We start from the raw sequence: 23,070 nt of genomic DNA, 5'->3' as shown, positions 1-23,070 counted from the left end.
CTGAAACAGGCTCCAGGCTCTGAGCTGTCAGCACAGAGCCCGATGCGGGGCTCGAACTCACGTACTGTGAGATCATGACCTGACCCGAAGTCGGACGCTCAACCGACTGAGCCACCCAGGTGCCCCATGAACATCTTTTAAAAAAACAATAAACTATTGGGGCGCCTGGATGGCTCAGTTAGCTGAGTGTCTGACTTTAGCTCAGGTCATGATCTCATGGCCCGTGAATTCAAGCCCTATGTAGGGCTCTGTGCTGATAGCTTGGAGCCTGGAGCCTGCTTCGGGTTCTGTGTCTCCCTCTCTCTCTGCCCCTCCCTCACTCATGTTCTCTCTCTCTCTCTCTCTCAAAAATAAATAAAAACATTAAAAAATTTTTAAAAACTGTTGGAAATTAAAATTTTTTAAATACCAATTATAGCAGCAAAAATATTAAATACATAATAGGTAAATATTTCACTTTAAACTGAAAAAATGTGAATAACTAGGATTAGAATAATGAGTCACAGCATTTTACAGGACAGGCCTTTCCATCTACCTAATAAATATTTATCATTACTAATGTTTAACACAACAAATGACCCATTAAGAGCAGCCAACATTTCCTATTATTTAATGAGTTTAAAACTGCCAGGATTTCATCCAAAGATAATAAATGATTTTTCTTTCCTCTGTATAAACTACTAGGAAAACACACAACTCCGTAAATGCTGCTTCCTTGAACCCCATCTTCCCCGGGGTTTTACAGATAATACTTACCTACTTTCAAAAACTTCCACACAGGGGGGAAGAGAGAGATACACACAGCCTGCTCAGTTTCATTAATTAGTATCAAAATTAGCGTAACAGACACTTCCATTATTAAGTGTTTGCTGAAAAGTGCCAGGCACTAGGTTAAGAATTTGACATACGTGATCACAGTGAAGAAAAATGTGTTGCAGTGAAAATGAAAAATCACAATGTGGGGGCTATGAACCAACAGGTAGACTTTTATCTATGCTCCTCTCCGAAGATTTAGCACCGAATTAGACACGTGCTTTAAAAACATCAAAGTGTGCGTGTGTTCCTATTTAAGGCAAAAATGTCTGGTAAAGATTAGATGTGGGGCAAGAGGAAAAGATCAAACTCGTATACTTCCCTCCTGCCAGCTCCTTAGTGCAGGCCAGAGGTTGTACAGGGTATGAAAGTATATGGGAGCAGAGAAATACGCCAGAGGAAAGACTAAATTAATAATAATCACAATAGGGCACCTGGGTGGTTTAGCCAGGTAAGCTTCAGACTCGATCTCAGCTCAGGTTATGAGCTGAGCTCAAGCCTTGCATCGGGCTCTATGCTGATGGCACAGAGCCTGCTTGGGATTCTGTCTCTCCTCCTCTCTGCCCCTCACCTGTTTGTGCTTTCTCTCTCTCAAAATAAATAAACTTAAAATAATAATAATAATAATAATAATAATAATAACAATAAAGAATTCTATTCTCTCCATAGGAAACATTACAAACTCACTGTCATATGAAAGGTGATCCAAGACTCTATAATTTTGAACTTTTTCTTTCTTTTGTCAATTTTTTTAAATCTTTTAGAGCACACACGCACACGCACGCACACGCACGCACGCACAAGCTGAAGAGGGGCAGAGGGAGAGAGAGAATCCCAAGCAGACTCCGCGCTGTCGGCACAAAGCCCGACGTGGGGCTCGATCCCACAAACTGTGAGATCATGACCTGAGCCGAAATTAAGAATCAGATGCTTAACCAGCTGAGCCATCCAAGGCGCCCCTTGAATTCTTTTTCGCAAAGAGGTTCCCTGAATTGTCTATGTCTCAGGTCCCATACAACCTGGACCTGCCAGCGGGGAGGTGGGAGGACCAGCTCCTAACCGAGGAGCAGGCCTGAGTCCCACTCATTCCCCAGCTCCCTGGATTTCTGGAGCTCGTGACTGGCTCGCCGTGTAAGGCGAGGAGTGGGGGACCCTTGAGCTACATCTACAGGATGCGCTGCCTCAGTCACCAGGACTCCCGGTCACCGTCCAGACACCATGGCTAGCAGGGGAGGCATCTGCTTTAGGAGGACCAACGGAGCCCTCCTGGCAGCCCCAGGAGAGCCCCGGGGCCGCCCCGGGGGCAGCTGCCACCGCAGACCTGGCTCCAGGAATCCCAGCATGGATCCCAGATGCCCTGACCCTGTTCTCGGCTCCACGGTTTCCCAATCTGGCCTGGCAGCTCCGGGTCGCACCTACAGGGAATAGATGGGATGCCGGGCTGAGTTCCAGCCCCAGAAGATTCCTAGCAGCGTCAGCGACGCTGGGAAAGATCACAAGGCTCCCATTAGTGCCAGGATGACTCCAGAGCCAGACTTGGCCTCAAATCCTGATGCTGCCCCTTCCAGCCGTGTTAACTTCCGGCAGTGGCTTTCTCTCTGTCCGAGCCTCAGTCTCCCGTTCTGCATCCTGAAGATAGTACCACCTCGTCCAGGTGGTGGGGAGTCCAAAGCGTGACAGTGCCCACAAAGCCTGCCCTCAAGACCATTATCATCTCCCAGCTCTCAGCCTGCGCACCACCCCGGTGCATTTCAGGGCTCCCAAGCGCCTCCTCCCACACTCCTAAGACTTCTCAGAATCCCGTTTCTGCATTCTAATTCAGGCATGCCCGGCCCGTTTTCAGTGTCGCCCCCGAAATGACGGTTACCACCTGGGGGGTGTGAACTTCCTGCAGGACCCCCACGCTGGTCTGCATCTCCCGAGCACAGCTCCCCACTGCCCTGATTCCCCAACTCGCTCTCCCAGGACCCCTTGAGATACACCCTCCGCTGCTGCAAACTTCTCACCAGCCTCCGGGCCCACTACGCTCCACCCCACCCACCCCTGCACTCACCCTATTTTCCTTCCTGCCTGGAATCCTCATTCTCCTCCCATACAGCTGGGCCAGTCCCACCCAACCCGCAATATTGGCAATAAAATAATAACACCAATGAGAATAATACCAGTACTCATTTACTAAGCATCTACTACGCGCAAGCAGAATGCGAAGCACTCAACAAGCATTATCTCTAAATGTTCCTGCAAGCCTCTAGGGTGAATCCCATGCCCAGTCTCCGGAAAGATGGAAAAATGAAGGATGTGAGACGTAAGGCCGAGAAGCGAAGCATGTTGCTCACGTCCTGAGAGCTGGCAGGTGGCACGGGCGGGAAGCTTCCCCCTGTGCTCTGCTGCCGTAGCCTCCCTTCCAGGCGCCGGCCCCTTCCCTCGGCCTCCAGCCCCCGGCGGCCCCATGACTGGAGGAAAAGGCTTCCCACTTCGTGCCTGAGAGCTCAGGGCCAGAACTCGGGACTAACAATCCAGCCTTGGCTTCCAACAAGAACAATCGTGCCTTCCAGTTTCTCAAGAGAATCGAGAAGGAGAGCTAATTTGGAAAACAGAACACAGTGTATTCGAGGGAAAAGAAATGAATCCCCCTTTATTCACAGGGAACAGCATGTTCCCAAAATTCAAACCAGTTGCAAGAGGAGATTGATCAAATCATGGGCATTTTAATGCCCTGTCCTACATTCAGGACCGGAGAGGCGACGCGCAGGGCCCTGTGCAAAATGAAACTGTAGGGGCTCCTTGCTCCAGAATTATCGAGAAGTCCAAGACGGTGGCCACGGGGCGTTAACCCGGGTGTGGGGTCCGTCGGAGCACGGACTGCACGAGAGGCATGCCCATGACGCCGGGCCTGTCTGCATTTCATTTCATTTGATTTAAAACCCAAAGTGCAGAAGTACTGAGAGGCAGCATCCGCTGCCCAGGAGCTGATGGAGATACTGGGTCTGGCAGAGCCCAGGAGCCCACAGGCAGCCGTCAGGGGTGACGGGCGCTCCATATGCCGGGAGGCGGGCACTCCCGTTCCGTGGTCCAACGTGCCGGGTACGCCTCACAAGTGGGTGAGACAAGTACGCAACCACAGGCAAGGCCCTGGGGCTGAAGGTTCGTCAACTTTAAAATACGGAGGCGCGGGGTCACTGGGTGGGGCTCAGTTGGTGAAGCATCCGTCTGTTGGTTTTGGCTCAGATCATGATCTCACACTTCGTGAGTTCGAGCCCAGCATCCGGCTGCGTACTGACGGTGCGGAGCCTGCTTGGGATTCTCTCTCCCTCTCTCTCTCTGCCCCTCCCCTGCTCTCTCTCTCTCTCTCTCAAAAACTAAATAGAGTTTTAAAAAAAATAATAAAATAAGGAGGCTCAACTGGGTGGCTTCCAGGGTCCCTCCCAGCCCCCGAGGAGACAGGGAAGAAATCCCTTGTGATGTGTCACCTGACTGCTTCCACTTCAAGTGCCACCAAAGGTACCGGTCCTTTCAAGCCTACAAATCCCAGCACAGACCAGCTCCAACAATCGGCAGGACGCAGGGGAAAAGACGAAATGTGAAGTGAGACACTCAGCCAACAGGGCCAGAGTTGGCCAGAGCCTTCTCCGCCAAGGGACCGCGGGAGGGCAGGCGGGGATAGCTGGCCCTCCTCCATTCGCCCCTGCCTCCCTCAAGCTTCCGGTCCAGCCCTTCTCTTCCTTCTGTCACACGGGCCCGGGCACAAGTGACAAAAGAAACGAAGTCCTTTCAAAGGCAAGGGCACAAAACGCACCATGCAGAGGTCGGAGATGAAGGCCAGAGGAAAGCCTGTTCCCGTGTTCACCTGAAGGGACACCCCGGGCCCCGGGCCAGGTGATGACCAGGAGAAGTAATCACCCCTGAGACACCAGCTTGGACCCACCATGCTCTAGATTCAAGGCCAGCCCCAAAGCCTGGGGACATGTACTCTGGCCACCAGCAGAGGCACTTCCAGCCAGGCTCCCACGGGCTCAGAAACCGTCAATCGGCCCCCAGTGGGGTGTCATGAAACATTTCAATAGTCTTTAGGAATGGCTCAGTTGCTTGCGGGGTCTGGGACACACTCTCAGCTGTCATCAGCCACCCTCCCACAGCCCCAGTGCTCGAACAGGAGCCCCCCACCCCATATGAGTTCCAGCCTCTGGAGCCCCCTTCCTCCAAGTAGCAGCCACAATTCAGGCTGACGATCCAGGGACACCCGCAGAATGTATTGCCAGGGGGCTGCATGCTGAAGGCTGGCCTCTTTTTCCCCTTTTGATGGTCCGAGGGGCACATCTGAACATTTCTTCGTCCCTAGCACAGCTAGATGAAGAGTAACTACCAAGAGGCTACTTGCTGGGTAAATAAATCCGGGCTCAAATCCAGAGGGGACGACCTACAGGAGGAAATTCCACTCCTGGCACATCACCTGCACATGCCCGGGGCCTGCTCTCCCACCTGCTCTGTCCTGCTCACAGTCTGGCACCTTCACAGAGAGGCCAAGTGGAGCCTGGACAGGGGGAGGTGGGGGGTGGGTAGCACACGCAGTCAGGATCCAAAGCTTGTCCCACCGATGCTCTTCCTACTTCCCCAGCGCTGCACTGCCCTGCGCCCAAGGTCCCCACACTTCTGATGGGGTGAGGACATCAATCTCAGAGAGACAAAACAAAGCAGAGAAGGAGACGGCTGCAGCCAAGGCCAACACATATGAGGGGCCTGCCATGGCCCGACGCTATGATGGCGGGGACACTGTGCTTTTGCTCAATGACGGGTCCCCCCGCCACCCCACTTGCCACATCAGACCTTTTTTATTTTTTAAAGTGGGCTTCACCCAACGCGGGGCTTGAACTCATGACCCTGACATCAAGACCTGAGCTGAGATCAAGAGTCAGATGTCTCACCAACTGAGCCACCCAGGCGCCCCAACACATCAGGGTCTTTTGATGTCAGCATTGGAACTGGGCTCCACAACTCTGCCGAGTGCGGGCACCTGAAGCAGAAGCGGGCCACCTGTTCCCACTTGGGTAGGGGCGTGGAGACGGGACCAGGAAGCAGGCGGTTAACTAACCTGACACCGCGCAGCTGGGAGAGGTGCTGGTCCACATTCAGGGAGGGCAAGGGGGATGATTTTTCACTAAGAAAAGCTCTCTTTGTGAGGTTGCATGATGAATTCAAGAATGACTGCGAGAGGGGTGGGAGAGGCCAGACCAGCCAAGGGAGGGGGGAGAAAGAGAAGCAGCAGACTGCATTACAGGAGCCAGACGGCGGGCGGGCGGAGAAACAGAAGGAGGCTTCCTCGCCTTGCAGTGAACTTTCACTACTTTCTCCCTGAGGGTCAGCAGAGAATCAATTTAAACAGGTTCCTAATGGGGAATGAGTCACGATGTGCAAAGGGAACGGGGCCTCCTGTTTGCAAGCGGCTTGCCTGGGAGGAGAAGAAGCATAACCCAGTGGAGGCAGCAAAGATGCCCCGGAAAACTCATTTTCTCCACGTTTTCAGTTTGAGCGACTGCGATCTGTCTGTCCCACTCCATTAAATTCCAAGTAAGCTTGTCAGGAACAGCTCCAACCCAGAGGCTGGCCCAGCGCTGGTCTGGGGTGTGGAGACAGCAGAAACAGAAGCGAGACTTTGCACATTCCGGGAAACCAGACCCCCATTCTAATCAGTGCTGTGACTGCAAATTCCAGGACGCTGGGGGCCTGACGCAGAGGGGCCCCTGCACGAGGTTGCTCTGAACCTTGCAGAGAAAAATGCCCAGGAGGGAGACAGGTATCACTTGGCTGTGGCCACGGCAGCAGAGGCTGAGGTCTAAAATAAACTTGAAAATCCTGTGCATCATCAGGGCCACCGTCTGCAAATCTAAGGAAGAAGGAAACGGAAGACACAGTTCTGGAGTCAAACCTCTCAAGGCCAAAGGCCCTTGGACCCCTCCTTGTTAAAATAAACTGAATTCACGGGGCGCCTGGTTGGCTGGGCTTCTGACTTCGGCTCAAGGCACGATCTCACGGTTCGTGGGTTCGAGCCCCGCATCGGGCTCTCTGCTGTCAGTGCAGAGCCCGCTTCGGATCCTGTGTCCCCCCGCCTCTCTGCCTCTCTATCCCTACCCTGGCCGATCCTGCACACTCTCCCTCTCTCCCTCAAAAATAAATTTAAGAACATTTTTAAAAAGTCATAAAAAAATAATAATACACTGAATTCACAAGGAGCCACTGTTATTATTACTATTTTTTTTTTAAGGTTGCATGATGCACTCCCATGCTCCCTGTCTTCTGCACAGAAATAAAGAAATGAAATTCAGGAGAGTCCGGGGTGACCTATTTCTCTCCTCATAATGAAGAAAGGAGGAAGAGGAGGCGGAGCCTGGGAGCCTGGCCTCAATTTCCAGCCCACACTGGCGCTTCCAAATGCTGGCAGCCCCCCTTTCCGGCGCAGTCTCCCAGACGGCCGAGGGTGGGAAAAGCTCGCCTGACGCCAGCCCTCAGACCGCGAAGGTGCCCCCCAGCCCCACGGGGCCCTGAGCACGGAGCCGCCTGCAGAGGCCGGGCAGATGATGCAGGGGTAAGGCAAGGGACGCGCACACTCTGACCCTGCCCCAGACAAGCCTGAGCCCGAGCCCGCCTCTCCCGACCGACAACGGGCTCTGGGGGTGGGGGGCACCTGGCCAGTTGGCTGCGAACCCCTAAATGTGCCGTCAGTCACAAGGGCGGCTCGCTGTTGCAGCTTCAACTTTACTAGTAAAGAGGTGCCTTTTCCAGAACAACGTGTCTATGTTTTCATGGCGCCTGTCATTGATCATTACTTTTCAGTTTCATCAGCCAAAAAAAAAAAAAAAGCCCTTCCCTGCGCACCGCGGTGGATGCTCGGGTCTGGTCAGTATTGCGGCCTCTGACAGTCTTTCCCGACCTATTATTGTCTGTGCTGGGGAGAAGTGTCCGATCCATTCCACCGCACGATTTTTTTTCCCCTCGAAGTCTCCTGAATGCCCAGCATGATGTGTCTTTTATTACCTTCAGGGAAACGGCTGACCGCTCAGTTCACAAAAACACTATTAATGTTCCTCTTGATAAGCATCTGGCTCCGGTCTTGACCTTCCCAGATTTCTCATTTGGGTTTTCTTCCTGCTCCGACTGCTCCTACTTGTTATGTCTGGAGCGGCCAGGGCAGCTCTGCCTCCGTAAGCAGTGGGGCTGGGAGGCGACCGCGGAGTTGCTCAAGGGGCCCCCCCGGAACGCACCCCTCAGCGGTCATGGTTCCCCTCCCACGGCCCCCTGGTGGAGGAGGGTGGACCTGGGAGCCAGGGGAAACCGGGAAGGCACACAGGGAGGGATGTGACTGTGAACCAAGGCCCTCCATCCAGGAAGGGGACAGTTCCTCCTAGGAAGTACCCCCTACCCATCTGTGATGAGCCCGATACAAGGAGGAGAAGGAGGGTAACTTAGGAAACCGAGACAGAAGCCAGGGGGAATCTCTGGCTCAAGGAAGAAGTGAAAAGTGGGGCCTGAGACCCGAGACAGGCCACTTCCCCTCTCTGGGCCTCAGTTACCTCAGCAGTAAGATGATGAGGGGGTGGGCTAGACCATTTCCGACATCCTTTCCAGCTCCCAACAAAGTTATATGATCTAATAAATCTGAGAAGTGCATTTCCTGATCTCTTCCTGTCAGCATATAATTCCCATCCATATAGAATATTCCCGGTTTCCTTTAAGAGACAAAACAGATGAACATAGGGGAAAGAAAGGAAAATACTATAAAAACAGAGGGGGAGACAAACCCTAAGAGACCCAACAAACTGAGGGTTGCTGGAGGGGTTTTGGGGGGGGGGATGGGCTAAATGGGTAAGGGGCATTAAGGAATCTACTCCTAAATCATTGTTGCACTATATGCTAACTAATTTGGATATAAATTTTAAAAAATAGAATTAAAAAAAAAAACAGAGGCAGGCAAACCATAAGAGACTCTTAAATACAGAGAACAAACTGAGGGCTGCTGGAGGGGTGTTGGGTGGGGGGATGGGCTAAATGGGGGATGGGCATTAAGGAGGGCACTTGGGATGAGCACTGGGTGTCATATGTAAGTAATGAATCACTGGGTTCTACTCCTGAAACCATCACTAACTACACTGTATGTTAAATAACTTGAATTTAAATAAATAAATTAAAAAATACATATATTGCTGTTTTCAATGCTGGCTTCCTGGGTCACGTGCTCTGGTTTCTTCCAATAGAACAAGCCAGGGCCACCTCAACAGTTCAGACTTTCAACGTGACTTTCCCGGCTGGGATTAGGATTCCCCGTCAGGGAGAATCGATAGAATACAAAGTCTGGCCTTCCTATATCCACCCAAGAGAGTCTGATGTGGCCATAGAATGGACTAAGGCACCGGCACATGCTACAATGTGAATGAGCCTTGAAAACATTATGCTAAGTGAAAGAAACCAGTCACCAAAAACCACATGGGGTGCAATTCCGTTAGTAGGAGATGTCTAGAACAGGCAAATCCAGAGGGACAGAAAGCAGATTTAGTGGTTGCCTAGGACTGGGCAGACGGAAAGTATGGAGTGTGTGCTGATGGGCACTGGGTTTCTTTTTTTTTTTTTTCTTACGTTTATTTAGTTTTGAGAGAGAGAGAGAGAGAGAGAGACGTCACGGAAGGGGCGGGGGGGGGGACAGAGAATCCAAAGCCAATTCCACACTGACAGCAGTGAGCCCGATGTGGGGGCTCGAACCCACGAACCGTGAGATCATAACCTGAGCCAAAGTCAGACGTTCAACCGACCGAGCCACCCAGGTGCCCCTGGGTACTGGGTTTCTTTTGGGAGTGATGAAAATGTTATAGAATTCAACCACGGTGATAACTGCACCCCTCTGAGAATATACAGAAACTGTGAACCATACACTTTAAAAGGGTGAATTTCACGGCATGCGAATTACACCTCAATACAACTACAATAAAAAAGAAAAAAATGTCATTTGTACCTTTTTAACTCTTTTAATGGGGCGACTAGAAAGGTGGATTTTATCTATGTGGCTCACGTCATATTTCTGTGTGTACAAAACGTTTGAATAAACATATTCTTCCCTTTGCAAAACAAACAAAAACATCCTGGCCTCCTCCTGCATCCTGGGCAGAACTGAATATCTGGGAGGCTCAGTGCAGAGAGGCCTGGGCTGGGTGTCCAGGGACTCAAGTCCTCGGTCACAGCCTGGGTTGTGACCTCGGACCTTCACATGCCCTGGCTGGTCCTGGCTCCTCACTGAAAACAGTAGGGTCAGATAAGATGACCTAACAAACACAGGACCGCTTCCAGGTCAGACAGCCTGGGATCACAACTCTATTACTGGGTAAAAACCAAATTTTTGAAGTGTTCACTCTCCCCCAAACATTGATTATCTCTTAAAAGCATCCACCTGAAAATAAAAATAACTTAAAGACCAGGGTGCCTGGGTGGCTCAGTCGGTTAAGCGTCCGACTTTGGCTCAGGTCATGATCTCACGGTTCGTGAGTTCGAGCCCCGTATCGCGCTCTGTGCTGACAGCTCAGAGCCTGGAGCCCGCTTTGGATTCTGTGTCTCCTTCTCTCTCTGCCCCTCCCCTGCTCATGCTCTATGTCACTCTCATAAATAAACATTATAAATAAATAAATAAATAAATAAATAAATAAATAAATAAATAAATAAATAACTGAAAGACCAACCAGGTGATCTATTCAGTGAACAGAATGACTCATCTGGCATCATCCTGTTCCATTTATCTTGAAGGTTTTCTTTTAGGGGAATTTCTTGTTGCCCGTCTCAACTTGCAGTGACTTAAGACGCTGCTAATTCTACAGCTGATGGCAATGAACATGGGTACAGCCCTCTAGGAAGGCAACTTGGCAATATACACAGAGGGGCATTAAAAAAGCCTTATTCCATCCAGTCGTGGCACTTCTTAATATGTGCCCTGGGGAATAACCCTAGATACAAAAGTAACCAAGAGCATGAAAATGTTCATTTCAGTATCCCCTGCCACAGCAACCACAGCTCAAACAGACACAAAGCGGGGACTCGGTAACCAGACGCTGGTAATGCTTGGGACAGAAATGATGGAGATGCCAAACTGTGGCTCTTTTTGCCAGTTTTCTTTATTTGCGATGTAATTAGACTATATTTATAATTTTGAAAAACTGATACGGTAACATGTGTCATCAAATGTATGAATTCGTGTCCTGAGACGTCTACAGAGTCCAGTAAAAGAAATAAAAAGTAAAAAGAGCCTTGATGCTAAGAGAGGGAAAACTTGGTATAGTCATCTCAAAGAAAATCTAACCGCAGCTTAAAAGACAAGGAAGCATCTCAGCCCCGATTTATCTGGCGTGTCCACCATGATATTTGTACTGGTTTTTTTTTTCTTTCCCCTCAGCGAGAGCACTATAATTATAGTTCAGAGGCATTAATAATATGTGCTTAGAACTCTTGAGAGGAGAAATCAGTCATTACGTGCATGGCTTTGGGATCACCTTCCAACTGAAAGAGATCATTCTTTTGGAGGGGAGATCATTTTTTTTGGGGGGGGGCAGTTATCTTTAGCATCATTTTGGGAGACTAAGCCAAAGTACCCACTGCTTCTCAGCCTCATGGGAAAATCGTATGGATGGACCCTGTCCTCTCCCAAACACCCACTTGCTTCCAGCAGGAAGGTGTGGTTGACGTGGGAAGGGCCTCAGGATGGAGTCCACACTGGCTCCCCACTGATGAGCTGGGCAGCTCGTGAGTCATGTTCCCCTTAGGTGTCCGTTTCCCCATCTGTAAAGGGAAGGGTTGGGCTACAAGACCTGCAAGGCCCTTCCACACTCAGGCTGCACGCTCTGGGATTCGGTCCTCTCTACGAGGCACTTGGGGACTATGGCCAGCCCTCTGAAGGGAAGGAGTTGTTCCTGTCCACAAAACCCCAGAAAACATGAAACTGAGGTGCGGCCGTGGTCAGAGATGGGCTGTGGAAGCCCACAGTATTTTTCAGAGGATGAAGGACTGTCTGGATGGCCAGTGATGGGCATTCCAAGGAAATGGCTGTGTCTGAGAACACCGCAGAACCACTCCCCCCCCGCCCCAAACACACACACAGGAAGGAATCAGGGCACGTGGGTCCTTTCTCGACGGTCTCCAATCCTTGCCCTTCCTCCTGTGCCTTCTGTGCTGTTATCAGACTTCTCCTGGGTTTCTCCGGTGAGGGCTGAACCCATACTGGGCTCTGGTTTTCAGAACCAAAAATGTCAAAAGTGTCATATCTTGGAATACGGATTCATACATTTGATGAATTTCTCCAGCAATTTCAAGCTGGAGAACCTCAACTCAGGCCACTTCTTGGCCAGCAGATGTCCGACAGAAACTCAGCCTGAGGAACTCAGAACGCACGCCACAGGCTCCCTGGAGGCACAGTGGAGACGGCAGTGTGCTCGGTATAATAATTCCCAATTCCTAGTGGTTTGAGCCAAAGTGTTCTTCCCTGAAGAGCTGATGGTCGTGGACTTGGCCTTTGGCTTCCCTGAAACAGAGCATCAGTGCTTACGAATAATTCAGTCGCCCTGGCCAAGGGCTATCGTGTCTCAGTGGGATGGGGGGACACGCCCAGAGGAGACCCATGTCTTAAACACACAGGAAGCATATTACTTTTTCCATCCTTCTGGCTCCACCGCTTGGTGCTGGTTGTACCAGGAGCCCCGGAAGAGTCCAGAAGTGCCAATTCAGGGTCCTAATTCCTTGCAGGTGCAATGCTCCAGGACTCCCAGATGACCACACAGCTTCACAGCCACTCTCTCCTCTGACTCTCACAGTGTCCCTCTGAGGTCTCCTAGGCAGCATCGTTATCCCCATATTACAGATGAGGAAACTGAGGCTGAAGGGAGTTCGGAACTCCCCCAAAAGGTCCAAGCAAGTACGAGAACCCAGGTCTCCTGACACCAGGAGCTCACAAAGGAGACAGCGGGTCAGGGCTTTGGAGCAGACTCAGGAGACTTTGCCACACCTGTCTCGCGAACCGACAGACCAAGCAGGCCAAAAATCAGTCAGGCCAGGGTTGACCTGAACAGCACTATCAGTCCACTAGACCTAGTTGGCATGTATAAAACACTCCATCCGACAACCACAGCAGAATATTCTGCTGTTCACATGGAACACTCGCCAAGACAGGCCACATTCCAGACCAGAATACACACCCTACCAAACTTAAAAGAACAGAAATCATACCAAGTATGTTCTCAGACCACAGTGGAACTGAACTAGAAATCGAGAACAGAAAAGATCGCTGGAAGCCGCCCTCCCCCCCCAAATACTTGGAGATTCAGTAACAGTCTTCTAAGTAACAGTCGAGGCAAAGAAGTCTTGAGGCGCCTGAGTGGCTCAGTCGGATAAGCGTCCAACTTCGGCTCAGGCCATGATCTCACTGCTTGTGAGTTCAATCCCCACATCGGACTTTCTGCTCTCAGCGCAGGGCCTGCTTTGGACCCTCTGTCTCCCTCTCTCTCTGCCCCTACCTACCCCACTTGTACTCTCTCTCTCTCTCAAAAATAAATAAAAAAACATAAATAAAAAAGAAGTCTCAAAATGGTTTGGGAGTAAGACAGAGGTGGGTCGAATCCCAGCCCTGCTTCGTCCTGCCAGGGAGCCTTGGTCAGTTACAACCTACTGCTTGGAGCCTCCTCTTGTTTCCTGAGCCGGGAAGCGAGGACAATGCCATTCCCTTCCTGGGTGGCCCTAGTGGCCAAGGAGGCAGCAGGCCCCTAACTCAGGGGTGCACAGTGTCCCCTCCCAGAGCGCACCCAGCGGCAGTAGCTCTTTGGGGGTCACTGTTTCTCCAGGGCTGTGACCCACCACCCGGCCGTCCTGGGGTCCCTGCCCCCCCCCCCCCCCCCGGCTAGCTCACTCCGCCGGAGAAAACCAGATGTGACCGCTAGACGCTGAGCCTTCTCTCTTCCATATCTGGCTGGCAGCCGCCTGCCTGGGCAACCCCAACTGGCAGAACTCTGTGTCCATCCATCCCCACCAAGTGGTGACTGCCACCTGGAATAGTGGCACCGAAGACAGGGCTTCTCCCAGTCACAGGGTGCGAGATGACTCAAGTGCTAGATGAGCTGCTGAAATCTCACCCGAGACGATGTGAAAGGGAACCGTCCCGCAAACCTCGCCAAACCCTGAGAAGAAAACAGCTCGTCACACACACAGGCCTACCGTCTTCTTCTCAAGATCTGATTGCACAACGAATGAAAAAGATGTTTCCTGAGGCCTGAAGGCATTGCACAAGCCTCTGACTCACTTAGGGCTTATTCAAATCTGAAAACTATCAAAAATTCCAGCCACAACAACGTGCCCTCCGAAACCAGCATGTGCCCAAGGGCGCAGGATCAGCCCCCGGTGAGAGAGTGGGCCACGGTCACGTGATGCTGGGGAGGCCCGTGTTCATGCAATGCGCTTACTTGACAATTTGTCCCAGGAATCTCAAATAATAGGGTAGCCGGTAGGCTCCCACACTTTGACGTGGCAAATCTTTCCATGTGAGACGCTCCCAAAACAAGGATTATTCAAGAAGCTCTCAGGGCTTCTAAACACTGCCATCTCCTGAGCGTCACAAAGTCCCTCCAGGCAGGGTTAACAAGGGGACATCTGTAAAAGCTCAGGTGTCCCAGCTCTTCACTCAAGAGAAGTCACACAGGGGCGCCTAGTGGCTCAGACGGTTAAGCGTCCGACTTTGGCTCAGATCATGATCTCCCTGCTGGTGGGTGCAAGCCCCGCATCGGGCTCTGTGCTGACAGCTGGGAGCCCGGAACCTGCTTCGGATTCTGTGTCTCCCTTTTTCTCTGCCCCTCCCCCACTCATTCTCATGCTCTCTCTCTCTCAAAACTAAATAGGAAGGAAGGAAGGAAGGAAGGAAGGAAGGAAGGAAGGAAGGAAGGAAGGAAGGGGAAGGAAGGAAGGAAGGAAGGAAGGAAGGAAGGAAGGAAGGAAGGAAGGAAGGGGAAGGAAGGAAGGAAGGAAGGAAGGAAGGAAGGAAGGAAGGAAGGGGAAGAAAGAAAGAAAGAAAGAAAGAAAGAAAGAAAGAAAGAGAAAGAAAAGTCACACACTTGTCAAATGATACATGGGCAAGGACCAGGGGGTTCACGGGGTAACAGGGACAGTGGCGTCTGAGTCCCTCTGCCCAGAGAAACTTTCAAACATATTTACTGGCAAATTCCAAGTCAGCTTCCAGGACACATGTCCCCCACCACCTTCCTTCTCTGCGAAGCCTTCTGTAACCCACCTGCCCACCTCATCCCCAGGAAGACATGATCCTTACAGCACTCGCCCCGCCGAGCTGACTCCCTGTTAGAGGACTCAAAAATGATGACTGTTTCTATTACTACAGCTAATGCTGATTGGGTCCTAGTAACGCAGCAGGTACACTTCTAAGCACTTCATATAATTAGGAGCATCTACCCCCCAGCAACCCAAGGACATATGTACGCAGGTACTATTGTTTTTATTATTATTCCACTGATGAGGAAACTGAGGCTTACAGAGATTACGTCACACACAGGAAGTCCCACGTTTAGAAAGTGCTGATCCGACTCCTGAGGCCGGGTATCGCGTGATCCAGCACAAAGTCCTTGAGATCGTGGGCTGCTAGCCTTACTCCCTTCGACCCCCTTCTGAGTACACAGTAGGTGTTCCACAAATGCTCTGAAGAAACTTAGAAATAGAATCCACGTCACTAATTCCAAACGCTAAATTCTGTACCCTCTGAGCAGCAAGTGGCCTGGCCTCTTCGCTGCCGCTCATTTCCGTCTGGTGCTGTGTTATCCTAGCTGGTGACCATCGGTGGCTCTAGACACATGTCACCCAGCAGCACTGGGTCACACCAACTTCCCTATCACTTCTAGGGGCCTTTTGGAAAAGCATTTGGAATTGGTACCCGTCTCAGTTCCTCTATTGATGTTAATTCTATCTCCCTTTCTTTCTTTGCCTTCTTGCCTCCTTTCTTGCCTGCCAGCCTGCCTGCCTTCCTTCCTTCCTTCCCTTTTTCCTTCTTCTTTAATGGCAAGGAAGGTGGGAAAGAAAGATGAAATGACTCGAGAAGGATCCCACTCCAGCCCAGCCGTGGGGCCTCCGGGAAAAGCAGGGAGAGGCACCAGGTTCACTGGAGCTCACATCTCAGGGGTGGGCATGTCACCACGATGGTCAACCAGGGATTTTCCCCAGCCAGCAAAAGCTAACGTACAAGGGAACCAGGCCCAAGATGGGCCACGTGACCACGGGTCTTTAGTTTTCTTACAAGAATCACAGACCATTCCAGCTAGAAGGGACCTCAGAGATCATCTGGCCCAATCCCCTCATTGCTGAGGCTCTGAGATGTCGGGGGCTGGTCACCTGGTGAGGTAACAGTCTAGGAAGGGTCAGAGCCAGGGGCCAGCCCGCCAGTCCCTCCACACCAGCTGGCCTTCCAAGGAACCCTCAGCCGCTGCCAAGCTTGATTTCTTCTTCTCTTCTTCAAACTAAGCCCGACCAGAGCTATTTATTCACTTGATATACAGGCCCACAGAAAGTCTGATCTCTCAATCCAAGGCACGAAACAGTGTCCAGGATCACACAACTCCAAATGGACTCAGAATCCAGCCCCGCAGTCCGGAGGCTGTCGGATGCCTGACCACAGTTAGCTCATGGTCCCCACCAGAATCGCTTACTGAATGCGGTTATTTTAAGTTCTAATGCAACCTATTTACAGCTCTTCTGGACGGAATGAAATAACTCAAACGCTTGGCTTTCGACACTGTTAACTTACTAACTTTGTGAAACTTTAATATTTTAACTCTTTAGCAAAACCGACAAGAGAATAAAGGCAAATAACCAACCGGAGAGAGCAAAGCCTTCTAAACCGTGGAAAAGACGGTTCTTCTTCCAAGCTGGTGGCTCTTTACCAGGAATGCACAGCCAGGCTCCACCTCATCAGGGTGGGGGAGGAGAGATTTGAGGGGCGGGGGGGGGGGGGGGGGGAACGGCGATGTTGGGACCAGGACCAGAACGAGGACAGGAGAGCTCCAGGTTTGTCTGGGCTGCCGTTTGGGGTGGGGGGGGCTCTCCTGGGGTGGGTACTAGGGGTAGAAACGGAGTAGCCTGCTGCTTTGAGAAGTCTCTTTCAGGCCTCTTTCCTGGCTTCTCGTCCATTTTTAGCAGAGATCTGTAGTGCTGGCTAGTCTTTTGCAATGTCTGGGAATCCAGAGGGGACTTTCTCTCCCCAACAGCAGTCTGGGGCCGAGGGTTCTGGTTTGGAAACATCTCTCTTCCAGCCCCTTCCGTTCTTTTGCTTTTCTGTAGCAAACGTTGCACTGACGGCAACTGGGGCAACCATGTCCTTCAACTCTCGTGCCTGTGGAATGAGAGCTGGGAGGTGTCCTACATTTCATGTCAAGGCCATGGCCATCTGGAGCACTGTTTATTCCAGCTATTAGCCGCGGCTTAGCTGGAGCTGGCTTATAATCTTAGTTTCTCTGTCAACAGCACAGCATGGTGATTATGAATGCATCCTGGACCAGATGCATGGGTTCAAGTCCTGGACAAGGAACTTCTCCGTGACTCTGTCTCCCAGTTGGGACACAGGGAAGATTAGAGCACACTCCTCACACGATTCTAGGAGGGTCAAATGGGTTGACACATGCCTGGCACAGAATAAGCCCTAAATATATGTTAGCCTTTATTATTATACTGTTATATTACTTGCAATTCCTTTCTCCGTTATAGTTTCCTGACAGCAGCGAATTTTTGCTTTAAATGAATCCAAGCTGCTAGTGGTGAAAGATGAGAGATCTTTGTTCTCATACTTGGACACTTTCCCATCCAAACCCTGACAGCAGCATTGAGATTTCTTTTTTTTTTTTTTTTTAATATTTTTTTAATGTTTATTTATTTTTGAGACAGAGAGAGACAGAGCATGAACGGGGGAGGGGCAGAGAGAGAGAGGGAGACACAGAATCGGAAGCAGGTTCCAGGCTCTGAGCTGTCAGCACAGAGCCCCACGAGGGGCTCGAACCCACCGACCAGAGATCATGACCTGAGCTGAAGTCGGCCGCTTAACCGACTGAGCCACCCCGGTGGCCCGAGATTTCTGAAATAGATGATTTGCCTTCACCTCCAGAACCATTTTTAGGAGACACTGTCTGAACTCTTCGTTAAACAGCTTACAGATAAAAGTGCTTTCTTTTCAGTGGTGACACGTTCCCCCATCCAACCATCCACCATGATTCTAAAGAGCCGCTCAACTCAGGGCCCGCTGGTCTGCGGGCATTTCCTCCTGGCTCCCCGCTCACTCTCTGCTCCAGACAAACCCTCCAGAGGATCTCGGAGATCATGGAGCCCGCTCCTGTCTCGGGAGCTCCTTCCCCACATCCGTGCACGGCTCCCTCCAACTCCAGGCCTCCCGTGATCACCCCAGCGAAAAGAGAGAGCATTCCCGCCAACCCTCTCGGCCAGAACTGGCTGCCAATTCACCTCATTCAACAACGACGTCAAGTGACCTGCTCGCGGGCCGGGCTTCCACTGAATGAAGTCTTGGCTCCCAGGCTCCGGTCCGCAGAGGCACCTCTGGGAAGTCACGGGTGGAGTGCTAGACGGCAGGAGTGGAGCGCGGGTGGGCAGCAGATGGGAAAAGCAAGGCCTTCCATTAGGGAAAGTCTGGATGGCCCTGTGTCTCAGGCACCTCTTATTTCCTGATGCATTCACTTATTCATTCATCACCTGCCCACATATCTACCGGGTGCCTCCGGTGTGCCAGGCAGAGAAGCACACGGCGTCTGACACACCGCAGCGCTCAATAAATACTTGCAGAGAAAAGGGTGAGAATAGCCTCGCCCCTCCTTGTCTCTCTCTCCTCTCAAGGCCGCTGTCTGGGAGCCTCCTGTGGGCCTGATGGCCCACGGACAAGGACCTGTTTCTCTCCACACGGCGACTATTAATGCCTCTGCCAACTGCGAAGCTCGCTAAGTGACTCCACGGGCAATAAATCAGGTGCTCAGACGGTGCCAATGACTCAAGACCCCGAGCAGTGAGACTACACACAGGAACAGCTGGCTTGTTTTCGACAAAAACATGCCAGGTGCTTTTTTCAATGTTGTCACCCCACACCCAGACTATTGCAGTGGCCCTCACTCCGCACCCTGGCGAGTTCTGCGCTCCGGTGCTAGGTGAGTCCTACGCCGGGATTTCTTTAAGCTGCCCCTGGTCCAAGAACATCCAAATACACAGCACAGCCGGCCTCTTCAGGCCCGGGACTCTGTGCCACCAGCCTGAGTCACTCTCGCTGCCCGCCCCTAATGTCCCCAGCCACACCAATCTATTCACCAGCTCCCAAGCAAGTTTCAGGCTTTGCCCAGACTGAGCAGGCCGCCCAGGATGCACTTCCCGACCTTCCGGAAACTTCCGTCACCCTGTCTGACATCTCTTTCTCAGTCTTGGGGTTGAGCACTAGGCTGGCACCAAGGAAGGCTGTCTGGGTTCAAATTCCAGCTGAGTGGCCGTGGGCAAGTAACTGAGCCTCAGTTCCCCTATCTGTGAAACGAGAATCTCACACCTGTGCACTGTCACAGCCATACCTCAGTCGCTGTTGGACCACTTCTCTCCGAGGGAAGTCTCCTGCCTCCCCCCTGGCTAGGCTCTTTCCTGAGGGCAGGCCGGGCTCCCTGCTCCTGTGTTGCTGGAATACACAACCTCCAATTTCTCCTCCACGGCTCTGGCACCTTTCTCTGCGTGGGAGCCAACCTGTGCCAGGCCCTAGTTGGTCGTGTTGGACCATATTTCTCCAAAGAAAATCTAGACCACTTCCTGGCGCTGGGCTCCCCTGCCTCCCTCCCTCTCCATGCACTGCCCGCGGTAGGAGGCTGCGGCCAAGTGCGCTGCCAAGCACAGCCGGCCCGTCCCTACACCGCTGGATTGGCCGCAGCTGAACTCCGTATTGTTTTTCCACATGGTCTCTCCGCCTGGAGAAGCATCCCTCTGGAAGGTCCCGCGAGAGAGACAATTTCCCCACCCTTCGCTGGGTCACCGGCACCTCCCCAGCCAGGACGGGTCTCGCTGAGCCAGAAATGATGCTTAAGTTAAGGAGGAGGGGTTCACTTCTTCATCCCTAACCCGCCTCCCCCCACCCCTTCCCCGCCTCAGATTCCGCGATCCAAAGTTCCGTTCCGCTTATTTAAAAAAAAAAAAAAAAAAAAGCCACTTTCATTTTTGTAGGATTGGCTCAAAACACGGGAAGCAGGCAGGCGGCCACGCCGCTGCAAAGTCTGCGGGGCTCAAGCGGTGCCAACCCAGCGAGATCATCTGGGGGAACCGCGGAGCGGGCGGGAACACCGTTCCTTTCAAATACAAAGTTACGGGAAAGTTTTCCGGGACAGGATCCATAATAAGACGAACGCACGCTTAACTCTAAAGGCGCCAGGGGGGTGGGGGGCGGAATGCAGAGAAGTAGAAGGAAGGCAAAGCGACAGCAATGAGTCCTGGCTGTCCCGACGCCTCCGGCACAAGGCACCTTTCCCAGTCCCTCTCAACTCAACGCGCACACTCCTGTCTCGTTTGTCCGTGTTCCCCCGGGGCGCTGTGGTGCCTCGCGGGGCACCCAGCAGCCGGCCAGCGGGCGGGACGCCCCGTCACCCTGGCCCGGGGCTGCCGCCCAGAGCGCGCGGGGCACCCGCCGGGCGCGGAGCCGGCCCCGGGCCGGGCGCAAAGCTTGGGTCCCCAAGGGGCCCGCGGAAAGTTCCCCCACCGGGGGTCCGGGGCCCCGCCTCTCGCAGCAGGTGGGAGCCCCAACACCCCGCGACGCTTCGCCGCCCCTCGGCTCGCCCGGCCGGCCCGCCGGGGCCGGGATGGCGAGAGCGGGGAGCCCCGGGAGCGCAGGTACCTTGGCCGCAGGCGCCGCGCTGCAGGACGATGACCGGCGGCTGGTGCAGCCTCTCGGAGCGGCGGCTGGCGGCGCGCAGCTGGCACAGGTTGGCGTAGGTGTTGGCGTCGCTGCCGCACACCGGCTCGCTGCTGGCACACACGCAGAGGCCGGCCTGCGAGCGCCGCCGCACCGTGGCCGAGGCGGGCACCCCGAAGGGCACCACGCACTGCAGCCCCTCGCCGCACGGGCCCTCCTGCAGGCCGCACGCCGCCCCCTCGGGCGCGCCGCACACCTCGCAGCAGCCGCACGCGTCGCGGACGCGGCCGCCTTCGCAGTGTGCCGGCGGCGGGGAGCAGCGCGCGGGCTCGCAGCGCTCCGGGCACCCGGCGGCGGCGGCAGGCGCCGAGCGTCCGGCCCGGGACGGCTGCGCCGGGGCGGGCGCCGCGAGCAGCAGCAGCAGCAGCAGCGGCGGCGGGAGGAACGAGGCGCGCGGGGGCTGCATGGCGGCTCCGACGGCGGCGGCGGCGGGCTGGGCGCGGGCCGGAGAGCGGCGCCGGGGAGAGCGCGGGAGGGACTAGGGGGAGCGGGTGCGAGTGCGCGCGGCCGCGCGGCCCAGCCCATTGGCCTCGCGGCGGTGACGAGCCGCCTTGGGGACGGGCACGGCGGCCGGGGGGGGGGGGGGGAGGGGGGGTGCGGACGGGGGGCGGGCGGGCGGCTGCAGCGGGGACCGCCCGCGGCGGGGGCAGGGCGGGCGCGCCCGGGCACGGCGCGGCTCGCGGGGCGCGGGCGGGGCGGCACGCGGGCCCGCCCTCTCGCGGGGCTCGGTGTCCGGCTCCGCGCGCCTCTCCCGCCCCTCCCGTCCGCGGGTTCTCGCACGCCCCTCGCCAGCCTAAAACTAAGGGGGAGACTCTGCGAAGGGGAACCTGCGGCGGTCCCGCGCGCGCGGGCCCGAGGAAGTTCCCCAGATTGCCGAGCCGGGGACCCGCTGGCCCTCGGTCATGCGCTCCAGAGGAGGGGGGCGGGCACTTCCCTGGAATTGACCCCCGCGTCCCACACGCGCGACCGTGACCGCGGTCCCGGTGCAGCCTTGCGAGGAAGGCGGGGCTGGCGGAAAGTCCGTGGCCAGACCCACGGTTACGTGAAAAAAGCCAAGAGCCGAAGTAATTAGAATACAATCACTCGCGTCAGATTCCTTTGGAAAGTTGTTAACGGGTGGGAGGCGTGCTTGTACATGCACGGAATAGCTCCGGAGCGTAGACGCGAGAAGCTGGTAGCACCGGGGCGGGGGGTGTGTGGGAGTCCTGGGTGAGAGAGGGGCTTTGTAGCGCCTGAGTTTTGCACCACGTGCATGATTATCTCAAAACGTTGTTATTACCTAAAGGAGTTCATCTTTGATCTTCCGCCTGAGAGTCTTCGGTGCTTCCTTTGGGACAGATGCAAGTCAAGGCATCACCTGGAGGGGCAGGGGCGACTCCGGAGGTGGATCCGCGCGTCCCGGTGGCGCCAGGCCCTCGGGCGTCGGCCTCCGGGCCGATACTCAGCAGATGGACAAAGCTTACACCTGAGGCCCCGGGAGGAGACCGGTTCGCACACGCCCCGCCCAGGCAGAGATGCCGAAGGAAGGACAGGCGGGCTGGGAGCTCCGACCTTGGGGTGGAGTAGGTGTGGGAAGGGGCACAGGAGGCTTAGGGATTTTGCACTTTTTTTTTTTTTTTTTTTTTTTTTTTTGTATTTGGGTGGTTCCCTTGTGCACGGGATGTTTTTCCAATAAAAATAGTTTTAAAAAGCAAAATCCAAATATTTATAACCGCCCCTGCCCAAAGCACCTCCCAAATGTGAGCCAATAGCATCCAGGATCCAGAGGGGTACCTGGGACCAAGAGTTGGGAAACAGGAGGTCCAGCAGCCTGGACTTCTAGAAGGACATTAGCACAGGATTTCCTAAAGCCACAATCTTCATCCTTGTGTAAAGGGAGAACTTGAGCCAGAATTCACTCAGTCCCTGGATACTGGAGAGGGCCACAGCATTCTGATTAGGGGTGCTGAGCGCCTGGCTAGCTGTGATTACCCAAAAAGGGGAAGGGGGGGGGTGAGGGGAATAATTGGCAAAGTGGATCAGCCAATAAAGCGTCTCCCCACTGCAGCCCAGTGGGCAGATACGATAAACTTTGGCCTGCGGTAGTGACTTCTTTTCGTCCAATACTCTCGCTTTGCAGATGAGTGAGAAAACTGAGAGCCAAAAAGGGTAGTGTGACTCCCCCAGGGTCACACTACAAGAGTGATACAGCCAGGACCCCATCCTCCACCCTCCAGCCAAGCTGCGGGAGTGAAATAACTGATTAAAAATAAAACTGCATGCTG

The 23,070-nt window shown here is 53.6% G+C and overlaps 1 protein-coding gene across 1 annotated transcript in view; it reads right to left on the bottom strand.

The window, feature by feature from the left end:
- Positions 1-21,460, bottom strand: part of HTRA1 (HtrA serine peptidase 1) — a 52,019-nt gene extending 30,559 nt beyond the window's left edge. The window contains exon 1 of the mRNA XM_045439745.1: positions 20,729-21,460. Coding sequence (XP_045295701.1) covers positions 20,729-21,212 — 484 coding nt within the window. The 5' untranslated portion in view covers positions 21,213-21,460. The remainder of the gene's footprint in view (positions 1-20,728) is intronic.
- Positions 21,461-23,070: the final 1,610 nt, after the last annotated feature.

Source organism: Leopardus geoffroyi, chromosome D2, assembly GCF_018350155.1.
Source record: "Leopardus geoffroyi isolate Oge1 chromosome D2, O.geoffroyi_Oge1_pat1.0, whole genome shotgun sequence".
Classification (NCBI taxonomy): Eukaryota; Metazoa; Chordata; class Mammalia; order Carnivora; family Felidae; genus Leopardus; species Leopardus geoffroyi.
Note: the sequence above shows the minus strand (reverse complement) of the source record. Positions and strands in the feature narration are given on the sequence as shown.